General features: G+C 39.8%; 1 protein-coding gene across 4 annotated transcripts in view; it reads left to right on the top strand.

Moving 5' to 3' along the window:
• The window catches only part of SH3D19 (SH3 domain containing 19), a 168,660-nt gene that overhangs the window by 106,992 nt on the left and 47,429 nt on the right, over window positions 1-14,239 (top strand). For all 4 annotated transcript variants that reach the window (XM_026499462.4, XM_026499463.4, XM_048212378.2 and 1 more), the window contains exon 3: window positions 10,064-10,104. In XM_026499462.4, the coding sequence (XP_026355247.2) occupies window positions 10,064-10,104 (41 nt within the window). The remainder of the gene's footprint in view (window positions 1-10,063; window positions 10,105-14,239) is intronic.

Here is a 14,239-nt window from a genome sequence, read left to right as displayed (position 1 = left end):
ACCTCCCTCAGTCTCCTTGCTCAGGAGGGAGCCTGCTTCTCCCTCTTCCTGCCGCTCCCCCTGCTTGTGCGTGTGTGTACTCTCTAACAAATAAATAAAATCTTAAAAAAAAAAAAAACTATGCTATCTCTTTTTGCCTTTTACTAACAAATAACTTCTAATCATAAAATTTATAAATAAATTTTATGCTGTATATCAAGAAAAGAGAGGATTAGGTTTTAGCTCTTTTTGTCTTTCTAGGTTTTCTGTTAAACTCTCTCTACAGATCACTTTAGGTAGGCTGTGGAGGAAGTCTATAACCCTAGAAAAAATACATTTTGGTTATTAATACCTTGGTTTATTCAGTAGATGTTTATTGAACACAGTCACACTTCAGATCATTAGTTTTCACCCTTTTTTTGTGTTCACATTTGACGAGGTTAAAGATTCTGTTGTCGCGTGTTACAGTAAATACCGCCTTTCTTCGGTACCGAGTAAACATGCCCTATATATGCTCTCGAAATAATTCGTATGTGTTCTCCGTCATACACGGTAACCTACTCAGATAAGTTTTTCCTGATTAATATCACTGTATGTTATTGTGTATTATACATGGTATTAAATTTAGCACACCAGTGAAGATTTGGTGCTGCTTATTAGTTGGGAATTACCAGGAGTTTAAATAATAAAGAGACAGGTTCTAAAGAAAGAGTACAATGAAAAGGTGTGATTAGGCAGATTGACCCCTGAAATTCCATTAATCGACACTTGAAGTACAATGTTTGTGGCCAAATTAGGTGCCATGTTGGAGTCTAATGTACCATTTCTTAAGGCAAACCTGGCCACTTTTCCATCTAGTGAGTACCAGATGCTCATCAAGGTGATATTTGCATGAAAAATACCTATTGTTAAATATTAGACCCAGACACTCTTAGCAAAGTGAGCATACAACAAGATGTAACTGGGGATAAAGACCAACAGAACAAAACCAGCCGCAAAATTATTTGGAATTTGCTTATTAAGTAAAGTGTAGGTGGGATTGCCTGTACTATTCAAATTATATTTATTTCTCTCTGTGAGTAGTATTGAGTTCATATGAGTTTAGTGAACACATGATACAGTTCCACTGACTTGCACTATAAAAATAAGTAAAAGAGAGTCTCTCCCTTTGAGAAGTTGGCAGTCTAATTAGGAAGACAAGACATTTGTGTGTAGGGGGGAAAAACAGAGAAAACAAAGAATTGGGAAGGACAGGGCAACATATTCTAATTTTAAATGTACCGTAGTTATTAATAGTAGACTTGAAAGCTTCTTCCAGAATCTTTGAACACTTGTGGGATTTTTTTTTTGTTTAATAGAGCTAAAGAAATACGAAGCTCTTTAGAGCTACTTACTGATCACCATGTCCATTTTGTGAAAACCATCATGGAAAGGGTGAGGGAAAGAAATAGAGATCTGTGTTTTCAGTAAGGATAATACAGTGCTCATAAAAGCTTGTCTGTTTTGTTCTCTTGGCTTTGTTACTGCTTCGGCTTGGTAGGAAATAGGTTTATGAGAAGTATGCATTGTGAATCTCAGAAGGGTTGTAGGTAGTAAATAATAATTGCAACTGAAATGCAAATGGTCAGTTATTTGAATTTATAAGGTAGTGTTATGATAACTATAGGGTAACTCAACTGGTGTTGGCAGGATAGCCCCCCAGATTTGGGCTTTATATAATTATGGACTAGACAAAATTGTGTATTGGAAAATAGGGTAGGAAATACAAGTAACATTTTTTGAGACAGTAATACGTGCCAAGCACTGTGCTGTGTATTTTATACAGTGTTTTAATTCAATCTTAGTAACAAGTCAAAAGATAGACATATCTTCATATTACAGATAAAACAATTCCAGCAAATAAGTAAATTGGAAATATGAAAGCAGGTCTCTGGCTGGCTTCAAGTTCTGTATTCTTCCCACTACAGTCATGATGCCCCAGTAGGTACATCATGTATCCTGTTTGCTTTTTCTCTGTCCGCCTCCATATTCTTTATGCTGACAGATATGATTATTAATCGAATTCCTTTTACAGGGGTGCCTGGGTGGCTCGGTTGGTTAAGCATCTGCCTCTTGATTTCGGCTCAGGTCATGATCTTAGGGTCCTGGGATCGAGCTCTGCATTGGGCTCCCCACTTAGTGGGGAGTCTGTCTCCCTCTGCTCCCTCTTCTCTCTCTTTCTCTCAAATAAATAAATCTTTCTTTAGAAAAAACAGGGGGCACGGCAGGCAGAGGAGAAGTAGGCTCCCCACTGAGCAAGGACCCCCGATGGGGACTCGATTCTAGGACCCCAGGATCATGACCTGAGCCAAAGGCAAACACTTAACCGACTGAGCCACCCAGACGCCCCTAAATAAATCTTAAAAAAAAAAAAACCCAAAAAACTCATTTTACAAATTTATAATCTGTAAAGTGTGTTAATGAAAGCTCACTTTAATATGTATTGGCTTTATTTGTTCTGAAACTGTGTAAATAAAGGTTGCACATATGATTTGCTTGTCTTAAGACTAAGTAGAAAAATTCCTGGTGTAACTTGGTGTTGTATCATAGAACTTAATTACTGTAATTGAGCTGTCAGTGGTGATAAAAAAGTGAAATCAGAACTCTATAACTTTTTCCCTAAAGCTTTTCAGAGTATTAATAGAAATATTTTGTAGTTTTGTTACAGTTTTTAGCTTTAGCAAAAGCCATTCTGGTTGGATCTCAATTATTTTTCTTTACTAATCTTTATTCTCTAATTCTTAAGAAGGAATTCACCCCCTTGCTATATACCCAGTCTTCAAACTGGGGGGGTTCATCAGAGTTTTAGAACTAGTAGGTTAATTTGTGTTCATTAGTTTCAAGTAATACACTATTCTTTTCCATTTTATCAGATTATGATGATGATATTAATTTAGACATTATTAAAATGGCATTATAGCTCTATATTTGTCTCAGTAGCACAATATTATTTACTAACTCATAGTTTCTTCTCCCATTACACAATATTACCTTATCCTAGCAGGTAACATAAGATGATAAAAGTTTGATACACAAGATGAAAACATGGGGTTTGTTATGATGTAACATTATTGCTTTCTGTTTTGAGAAGTAAATCAGGGTTGTCCCAAGGCTTTGTTTATAAAAATATGTGTAAGGTATTTTGGGTTTGGGGTTTTGTTTTTTGAAATGGAGCAAGTCAAGGACTTTTGCTTACTGCAGTCCTAAAATATCTTTTTTCTTTTTTCTTTTTTTTAAGTGCAGGCAATCCTTGATTTATAAACATCTGACTTAGAAAGGGTTTTTTTTTTCTTTTTCTTTTTTTTTTTCCTTCATAAAATGACTGTGCTTCCATGTTCCGTCAGAGAAAGACTCATTTTTTTCACCTGGTTTAACCAGAGTACCACCCTTCTAAAACTGTTCTTGGTGCTAGAAATTCCTTTTACTTTTTTCTTCTCACCTTCTCATTGCCTTTGTCCTGTTCTTTCACATTCAGCCCCAGTTTTATCCCACTACTGCCACCATCAACTTGGCAACCATTAATGACAGCTTCCTTTGCATCCATATTAATCCTATCACTCTGGTTTGTTGCCACTAACTTAGTGGTTCTCAAGTGAGAGTGATTCTCCCGTCCCCACTACCCGCCCAGAGGACATTTGGCAATGTCTGGAGACATTTTGGATAGTCAGAGCTGGCAGTGAGTGGGAGGAAGTACGCCTTTGGTATCCAGTAGGTAGAGGCCAGGGATGCTGCCAATCATCCTGTCATAACTAGGACAACCCCTCATCCTTAACAGATGCCAGTAGCGCCAAGGATGAGACATTGCAGTAGCTCTATTCAAGCATCAGCTCTGTTTTCTTCAACTCTCCTGGAGCTAAATTTAGACACCCCTCTTCCAAGCTCTTACAATACCTTGTATAACCTTTTTTTCATGTTTGTTTAATCTTTTATTTATTGATCTTACCAACATGACTGCATTCTTCCTGAGGGCAGAAGTTGCAAATTCATTTCGTTGTCCCCAGTTTGTGGTATAATGCCAGGTACACAGTGAGAGCTCCATGGATGAATAATTGCATGCATAACTAAGACACCCCAGACTTCTCCATTGCCTTCCTGGCACTTCCAGAAACCTCCTCTTGCTCACCTCTATCTTCCCCACCTCCACTCATTATTTATCTCATCAAATATTAGTGTCAGTTATATCATCAATATATTTTGTTCCTAAACATGTGGATCAGCGCACAGTCTTAAGAAAGAATACTGGCAGGGCGCTTGGGTGGCTCAGTCATTAAGCATCTGCCTTAGGCTCAGGGCGTGATCCCAGAGTCCTGGGATCGAGCTCCACATTGGGCTCCTTCACTGGGAGCCTGCTTCTTCCTCTCGCAGTCCCCCTGCTTGTGTTCCCTCTTTCGCTGGCTGTCTCTCTCTCTCTGTCAAATAAATACATAAAATCTAAGAAAGAAAGAAAGAGAGAGAGAGAAAGAAAGAATGAATGAATACTGGCACTCCAGGGTTTATTCATAAATGCTTTTTTAAAGTCAGGCATGGCACAAATACCATGGTTGGTACATAAAGACCAGCTGCGGTCAGCAATGCTTGTGTGGGGAGATGTCCCCGATAAATTCTTACTTGCTTTTGAGACACTTTGCTGTCATACCCTTGACCCATAGATTCTTGGTGTTTAACCTGGCTGGTGGTGCCTGGCATCAGCACTTACCTTTATAGCATGTTCTCACTTTGACACGGCATTTGACTTCCAGTCCCTTATATCGTACCATGGCTTCTTTATAGCTGTGCTCAAACCACGTTCAGCTGTTTTTACAAAGAATGTATTTTTAACTGTATATTCTGTTGCTTCTGCACAGAGAAGGAGCTCCAGAACCAGATGGGATAATGATGATGGACACTTGCAGGTGTTATTCTGATTTGTGTACCAAACTAGCCAAATCCAACAACTTCATGTACTGGTTTGTGGAAACAGTTTTCCTCATCAAAGAGAGGGGGCAGGGGAAATTATTTAAAACTTGGAAATAAGCTGTTGCTTTTAAAGTTGTATAAATATGTTTTAGGGGACGCCTTGGTGACTCAGTCGGTTGAGGGTCTACCTTTGGCTCAGGTCATGATCCCAGAGTCCTGGGATCAAGTCTCGCTCGGGCTCCTTGGTTGGCCGGGAGCCTGCTTCTCCCTCTCCCTCTGCCTGCCGCTCCCCCTGCTTGTGCTCTGTCTCTCTCTCTCTGACAAATAAATAAAATATTTATAAATAAATAAATGGATGGATGGATGGATGAATAATGAATAAATAAATTTTTTTAGACTCTGTTTCATTATGATAAATAAAACATGATCCAATTGGATTTTCTTAGGTGAGATTAAGAGTGACCATTATGGTTTGCTTTGCTGGTTTTGACAATATCAAAATGTCACACCTAGCAACTTTTGTTTTGTTTTCTCCCGCATCTGCAGAGTCTGGAGGCGACTCCAATGTGAAATTTTTTGGATTCACTTTATTCTTGAGGGTACCTGCCTACCTCTTGAACTTTGTCAAGCATTTAGAAACTTTTCCCCACCCACTCAAGCATGAATTATAGACTTGTGGACTGTAGTCAGATGGGGGTAAATTCACATCTGGTTCTGCCACTTACCGCAGTTATGTGACTGCAGACACAACACCTAACCTCTGCGCCTTGTTGTTTTCCATTTGTAAAAAAAAGATCGTGTGTTTGGCACATGTAATAATAAACAGTTTTCATCATTATCTTCATTGCTGAAATCTTACTAGAAATTCATTTCGTTAGGTTAAGCTCTCTTAAGATGCAATTTTCTTTCTTAAAAACACCATAACACTAAGGCTGTGTGCAAACACGGTAGTAGACAGTGACCCTACAGCACAGCCTAAAAAGGGCTTATTTTAGAAGAGTGGGAAGAAAGGATAGAAGGGGACTCTGAACAGCTAGGGGGTACCCCCAGAGGCCTGGAGGAAGATAAGTCATGAGGACTTAGACCTGACACTATCCTGTCTTGACCACAGCTTTTGGTTCTTCTCAGAATCTGAAAGCTGCGTCCCCTGACCCTTCACTTCTCTCCTGCAAGGGTCTTCGTCACATGGCAGGAGTGGTTTTATCTGTCCCACCAAGAAGAAAGGGCAGCGGTACTTGAAGAGCAGAAGGCAGAAGCTCCAGACCAGCTCTGCCGAGGGCCAGGACATGGCTTCATACGTGTAGAAGGGAGTGAAGATGCACTTTGGCAGTCCTTTGTTTTGCCTGGCGGCCTAGGCTCAGGCTCCATCAGAACAACAGAAACCAGAGGAGAGCAGAGTAAATCTCAAAGAAAATAATCTTTAAAAACATAAACGGTTAGGCCTGCTGTGTGATATCACACCCCAACGTGAGAACCTGTCAAGGGTTGTGTGTGTTGTCAGATGCTTTGTGATGTCTCTAAAGATTACAGACATCAACAGTGATAAAGCTGCAATAACAATAGTGTGTACTGAACACACACTTTGTTCCAGGCCCAGTGTAAGATGCTTTAATGGATTTTCCCTCTTACTCTTCACAACAACCTCATGACAGAGTTAAGTTATTACTGATTTTATACATGAGGAAATGAGAAGAAAAGCTAAGTAATTTGCACGAAATCACACCAGCTAGCGTGTGGAGGCAGCAGGAGTACGTATGAACAGTTGGACTTTAGAACCAACTCTTTGAACCACCAGGCTCTGCTGCTTGCACTTCTGATCAGTGGTTCTGTGGCCATGTCTACTGTCCCACAGTGGCCATCTTCCTGGAGGTTCCCAGCTAAGACATGAACCTGAGCTCGTGCTGAGGGAGAACTCCCATGAGGGTTTCTCTTAAGACTAACACAGATGGAGGGGCGCCTGGGTGGCTCAGTCGGTTAAGCATCTGCATTGGCTCAGGTCATGATCTCAGGGTCCTGGAATCGAGCCCCAAGTCAGGCTCCCTGCTCAGTGGACAGTCTGCTTCTCCCTCTACCCTCTGCCTCCTCCCCTCGCCCCCAGTCCCGCTCATGCTCTGTCTCTTTCTCTCTCAAATAAATAAATAAAATCTTACTTAAAAAAAAATAGAGTGGAACCTTCACCTATAGCTTTTGCTCTGCATGCAAATGGAGAAAAAAGAGCCATCTTTTGCCTCCTTTTTTATTTTCCCTACTACAGAACCTGTTAACCTAGAAAGGAGAACTTCAGAGTTTGGAAAAATGCTGTTTTAGACGTAAGATACTGATTAGTTGGTTGGTTGGTTGGTGGGCTGGTTGGTTGGTTTATAGAGCTAGCCTAAACGTGATGCTGTAAATCTTGAGAATTGTAGAACCTGGGCAGACCTCAGTCAGAATTCTGTTTTGTGCGAAGGTTTCTACCACCCTCTCATGTCCCCTGCCCCAGCTTTCTATTGAAGTGTAGCATATATGTACAAAGTAAACAGCTCAATGAATTATCACATCAAATCAGCGCCCAGAAGACCCCACACGTGTTTCCCAGGGCTGCCCTATCAAAGTGCCACACACTAGGTGACTTAAAACAACAGAAATTTATTGTCTCTCAGCTCTGGAGGCTACAAGTCTGAAAGCAAGGTGTCATAGGGGAATCTCTCTCTGAAATCCATAGGGGAGTCCTTCCTTGCTTCTTGCTAGCTTCTGGTGGTTGGTGGACAGTCTTTGGCGTTGCTTGGGTTGTAGCTGCATCATTCCAGTCTCTGCTTCATTGTCACCTGGTGCCTTTTCTCTGTGCGTCTGTCTTCACATGGTTTTCTTCTGAGGACACCAGTCATTGGATTAGGACCACCCTACTCCAGTATGACTTCATCTTAACTAATTATATCTGTAATGACCCTGTTCCCAAAAAAAGGTCAGATTCTGAGGTACTGGGGTTAGGATTTCAACATATCTTTTTGGGGAGGGGGACATTTTGACTCAGACACCCCCATGTTCTATCCCAATCAGTTCACCTTCCTCCTTCAACCACAGCTTTGTAAATAATAACATCCCACCAAATCAGGGGTAATAAGCAAGGAGATAATGACATAGACATTCAGTAACAATCCATATGTTCTGCCTGGACATATGCATGAAATTTTGGCTTTTTTTGGCCCTGCCTGTACGTAGTGATTTTGATTCTATTAATTACTGTACCTGAATCAACAGACACAATATTAACATGCAGAGTCTCTCCACTTCTGCACCCAGAAGTTTCTCCTATAACTTTCAGTCAACCTATTTATATTTTAGTACTGTTACTCTTCTACATGACCTTACAGTGATTCCCCCCCCCCCCAAGTAATTGTTTACAGAAAACCTTCAAGAACTGTTTTTAACAATGAGCATTGCTTGGGGAAGGGGTGTCTGGGTGGTGTAGTTGGTTAAATGTTCAACTCTTGGTTTCATCTCAGGTCATGATCTCGGGGTCCTGTGATCAAAGCCCTGCATCAGGCTCTCTCCTTCCCTCCCTCAGCCCCTCCTACTTGTGCTGTCTCTCCTTCTCTCTCTAAAATAAATAAATAAAATCTTAAAAAAAAAATAATAAGAGCATTGTTGGGGCACCTGGCTGGCTCAGTCGGCAGAGCATGCAACTCTAGATCTCGGAGTTGTAAGTTTGAGTCCCACATTGAGTGTAGAGATTACTCAAAAGTAAATAAACTTAAAATAAAAATAAAAATGAGCATTGCTTATCTAGCCAACATGGATGGAGCTAGAGGGTATAATGCTAAGTGAAATAAGTCAGTCAGAGAAAAGACAAATACTGATGTTACACTCATATGTGGAACTGAAGAAACAAAACAAATAAATTAGAGATAAAAAAAAAAAGAGAGAGAGATCTTAAATACAGAGAACAAGCTGGTGGCTGCCAGAAGGGAGGTGGGTGAGAGGATGGATGAAGTAGGTGAAGGGGTAGAGTACACTGATGAGCACTGAGTATGTATCATTATGTTGTACACCTGATACTGTAACTGTTGATCATACTTGAATTTTTTAAAATCTAAGATAACATAAAATCAGTATTGCTGAAAACACATTTTTATATTACAGTCCTAGTTTCATGCCCTTGGAGACCTCCTGTAGTGTTGTTTTTGTTTGGTCTGTCAAAATAGTATATTCTTAAAGTGTCCCTCCCATAAAATGAACTGATCTGTTACCACATCTTCCCAAAGTTTTATCTTCTCTACCTAAGAAACAGCAAGAGGATTTATACCGATTGCCACAAGTGTAAATTTAATAAGATCAAAAATAATTTAAATTTTAAGAGCATTCAGGAAAAAAAGTGAAGAATTTTATAAACAAGAAGGCTTTTTTTTCCTTAAAAAAAAAAAAAAACATACCGTTAAAGTTTTAGGTTTGTATATTTTTTCTAAATGATTCCAAAAACAGCCCAGCTGGTTTGAATAAAGATTAAAAAAAACAAAAAGCCTTACAAACTAATGATTATAAACCTTTGCAGCTAGATTGTTTGACCAGTGAGTGAACAGAGGCTCAGAAGCATTTCTGTGACTTGCCCAAGCTCACACAGTAAGAGACACCCAGGGCCAACCAGCTATTGAACAAAACTCAAAGCAACCAAGACTTTCATTTTTAGGTGGTGATGTTTTAAGTTCTAATCTTAGGAAGAAATGCTGTTAGTCCTTAGGTCAAATTAACTATAAAAATGATCTATTTTGATCTGATCTAAGAAGACAGGAGTTCCCATGTCAAACACAAAAGAGATACAGAGGGGTCAGAATTCTTTTGATTACCATGTAATTGCTGCCTGATTTCAAGTACTGTCCAAAACAACTGGAAGATGCAGTGTGTAGGTAGCTGTGAAAGCAATTTTAAGGCAGATTTTTATTTGCACTGCAGATACACTTCACCAGTCTTCTCACTTCCCATAAAACATTTTATATCAAAGGTAATTTAAAAACTTTTTTAAATTTATGTTTGTGAGGAGGATAAGCCAGTAACTAACATGTCAAACTTGCTCCTTGGTGCCATATTGAGTCCCAGAAATGACCTGGCATTATGAGAGATTCTTCTTCAAAAGGACTAATGAATACAGTAATGTTTTCTTTCTTTCTTTTTCTAGCCAAGGACCCTTGTCATCCATTAGAGCGGTAATCAAGAGATGTAAGTTTGTTTTTTCCTGCTCTGTATTTTCCTCTGTGATATTTTAAATGATGGTTTAGGTTTCCAGCAAGTGATTGTATTTGATGAATCTTACAAAGAATCCAACAAAAGCTTCTCTCTTCTCCTAAGGAATAATAAACTGTTTCAGACAAGTAGTTAGGTTTTCAGCTTTCTTTTCAACTTTCATTTATTGATAAGCCCATTGCTCAGAATGTTTTTCTGTTACAGAACTATTTTTAAAAATGTGGATTATCTGGTCAATTTTTATGATCTAATATAAATTTACCATTTTCTATAGGTGGAGACATCTGATGGGTGTAAAAAAATATCAAACCCTGTCCTTTTTGATTCATTTGTTTCCACTGTGTTTTTATTTAACTGTATAAACACCTGTGGAGATTGGCTCACTTCCATATACAAGTGCCATAATAGAATCCTGTCGAAAATGGTGCATTCATACTTTCAGCCTTACCTCTTGGTTAAAGTTTTACCAAGCCTCTTGGTGAGAACTTGCTCTTGGTGCAGAATTTTAACATTGTTTTTAACAAAAGTCTGCCAAGTTCCCTTCAGTTTTAGGGAAACTAAACAGAACATGGATTACCTGTTTTAAACAAAGATAAGGAGGGGATTTTTTTTTTTAAGCCAGCAAAATGAATTTGTTCAAGAATAGCAGAGAATTGCAATCTGGGACAAGCAAGCTACACCAAAACCAGAGGCAAGTCTGCAGAACAGAAGAGAGGAACATTGTTTTAGAAAGAAAAGGGGGAGTGGGAAGACTGTTACAAACAAAAAGCCCGTTGGAGTAAACAGGGGAGTTCAGAATATAGTGGCTTCTCACCGGTTGAGTTGTGACAGTCTCTCATTGGCTGGGATTTTGCTGGGGGAGAAGGAAATCCCTTCTTCCTCCTGAAGGCATAGTAAGGTAGTGTCTGCTGAACTCCATCTCTTCCTGTTGGATTTGCAACTGGGGACGCGTGGTAGAGCGTGAGAGCTCCCCCTGCCAGCCTCACAACTCCATTCGAAATGAGGTTTCTGATAAGGAAGGGATTTTAGATGTTCTTTGCATTATTTGAGCTGAGGTCTCCACCCTGAGGAGACTATATCCTATTTTTAGAAACCTAGTTTGTAATATTTAGTATAAATTTAGGATATCCACAGATTGTGAAGAGCATGCATTTGCACCATGACAATGGAAATTTTGTAAGGTGGCAATACAGACGGATAGTCCACATTTCCCACATCTTATTTTTGTTGGTGGTGGTTTATAAAGATGTGGGACTGCTGTAGTATGTGCTGAAGGGAGTTCAGGTATGAAAATGAAAAATCGATGCCTTAGAGCCCTTTGAGGGTGGTGTGTGGAGAAGATGGGACAGAATTTAAAAAAGAAAAGTAGGGCTGCAATTTAGGCAAGAATTTTTTGCTGGAGGTATAATTTGGGGTAGTCAAGGTGGTCATGGTTATAGGCAAAACCTGTGAGTAGCTAAACTCTTAAAGAGAAAACATGGAGGCCAGAGAAGATGACAAAGGACAGAATCTTGGGAAGTACTGCTGTCTGAGGCCAGGCTCTGCCTTTAGGGTGCCGTAGGGCAAAAGGTGAATGACCCAAAGAATTCGGCCCTGTGGAGGAGAGACTGAGTCCTGTTGGCTGACTACTTCTTGGGTTTTAGGACCTCTTTGTTGGGGACTGTAATTTGTACCTGACTTCCCGTAGATCCTCTAGGATGGATCTTCCTTTTACCTGGAGGCCCTTGCGCCAGGCAAGGCTTTAGGAGAAGGCAGCTACGGTGGAGTGGGCCAAAAAAGGCTGAAAAATAATGATCAGAAAACTGGAAAAACCAGGAGACAGCTGTGCGTTAGAGGTTAAGGGGGGAAGGTTTTTTGAAAGAATAAGTGAACCACAAGTAGCTCTTAATGCTGCAGCAAGGACAAGCCAAAGTGGCTGAAAATAAGTCATCATATGTGGTCCTTAGGAGGCCAGCGGTGACCTGAGAGAGCAGTTTCAGTAGAACATTGACATTGGAAGCCACACTTCAATTTCGATAATGAATGGAGTATGTGGAAGTCGGGACAGCTGGGGTAGGCTACTTTTCTATGATATTTGGTGGTAAACAGAAGAAGGAAGGGCTGAGAAGTATCAGACAGAGAGGAGATTGGAACATGACTGTTCATGATGAAGAAGCTTGGAGACATTTGTAGGCAGTGGGGAAGGAATTCGTGGCGAGGTCAGACTGGTCCATGAGAAGGGGAATCTGATGAAGTAGGGCCCTAGCAGAGAGGAAGGAGATGAAACAACGGGAAAACTTGCTTTGAGGTATCCTTTTTAAAAAAACAAAAACTAACTCAGTAGTCTTTTAATTCTTATTTATCAGTTATTTTGCATACACTCAAAGAAGTATTTGTGAGTTGTATTATTCCTGGATGTTTAGGCAACAAGGCTAGACATCCTCATGTGATGCCGTGTGTAACTACAGAATGAAGAATAATTGTGTCCTCCCCTTCTCTTTTGCGCTTTTTGCCCATTCTGTAAGAAAAAGTTGTAAACAATTTTTGGCCTACCCAACCCAGTGAAATGTTTGTTTTACTGTCCCATACTTCGTCATCTTTCTCTGTCAAGGAGAAAGACTTCATCACATTTTTTTAAGCAATATTCCTTTACTGGTTATATTTTAAATTCTTCCATAATGATACTGGTTCCAGTCAAGCCTTAAGGTCCTTCTTTTTGCATTCTTGTGAGCCTTAAATATTATGGGTAAAGATCTTGACGGTATTATAATTGGATATATCTGGAATTTCATGCTTTTCCTTTCATTAACTTTTTAAGAGAAAATTATTCTCTGAAATTCAGTTTTAGCTATTATTCATTGCCTACGGTGAGTCAGGAAAGGCTCACATACGGTATAAGACAGTGCTCTGCATGGTAGATGTTAACCCCATTTTACAGATGGTAGGGGCACTGAGTCTCAGAAAGATGAAATGGCTTCACAAGGTAGATCTGAAATGTGAATCTAGACTGCGTGACTACAAGGTCATTGTGCTTTCAACCCCACAGATGTTCTTGTTATCATGTCCAACACATCTAACTCCTATCCCGTCTCAAGCAAATGTTAGTGGGTTATTTTTATTATTGTGATTTTCATTGGCAAAGTGGTACTATAGCAAGGATGCTTATAATAATCCTTCTGTGTGTTTATTTCATCTGATCATTTAATCAATCATTTTGAATTATTTAGAATCAGGATTAGTATCCAGCTCTCTTGGCTGCACGAGGAGTTAAACTGCTTCAAGGAAAATAGGCTGTATGACTTGGGATAATTCATTTAATGTCTCTGTGTCCCATCCAAGTCATCTGTAAGGTTGGAGTAGGACGATCACCGAGCATCCTTCCGTGCTTATGATCCTGTTGGAATTTAGGAGGATTCTTTATTCGTGCTAATATTGCAAATCCAGATCTCGGTCTTTTATAAACAGCTGAATATGAATTTATTTTGTATTTAGAATTTAACCGTATGAACTAGACAAGTTTGAAAATAATTCTGTGGAATGATAGGATAACTTCTAACTGTGGCCTTAATCCAAAATGCACAAAAGACTAGCTAGCAATTTGTGACGGGGGTTAGTAAAAGGAACATGTTGGTCTGTATGAGTACCGGTGGCAAATTCGATCGTCTTGGCAACAACTACACCAAATCTGTTTGATCTGGGAAAGTGAGAATGAGAGGAAGTGGACAGTTGAGAAATTAGAGGAGTGTGAGATGCTGTATGAAGATCTCATGTATTTCTCGCTACTAAACTTGTTCAACACTGACAAAAAAGAGCCGGTCATTCTATAAGGATCAAGAGAGAGAAGAGATTTTTTCATAGATGAGTGAATGTGAAGGAAGAAAGATTCAAAGCAGGAGACAGGAAAGCAGTGATTCTCAAAGGACGTGGAGGAGATCCACAAGTCAGGTTGGGAGACCTTCTCCCCCTCTTTTGCTGCCTCCAGGACGGCAGTACGCCTTTGCTGACCAGGCGCTCCTGCTGCTAACCACCTCCGGTGTGAAGGGGCAGGATTGAGTGAAAAGCTGCTGATTTACGAGAATGTAAATTGACTACCGGATTCCCTTTTAAGTACTGTATTCATACTTCAAAATTA

The sequence above is a fragment of the Ursus arctos genome, unplaced genomic scaffold (genome assembly GCF_023065955.2).
Source record: "Ursus arctos isolate Adak ecotype North America unplaced genomic scaffold, UrsArc2.0 scaffold_11, whole genome shotgun sequence".
Lineage (NCBI taxonomy): Eukaryota > Metazoa > Chordata > Mammalia > Carnivora > Ursidae > Ursus > Ursus arctos.
Note: the sequence above shows the minus strand (reverse complement) of the source record. Positions and strands in the feature narration are given on the sequence as shown.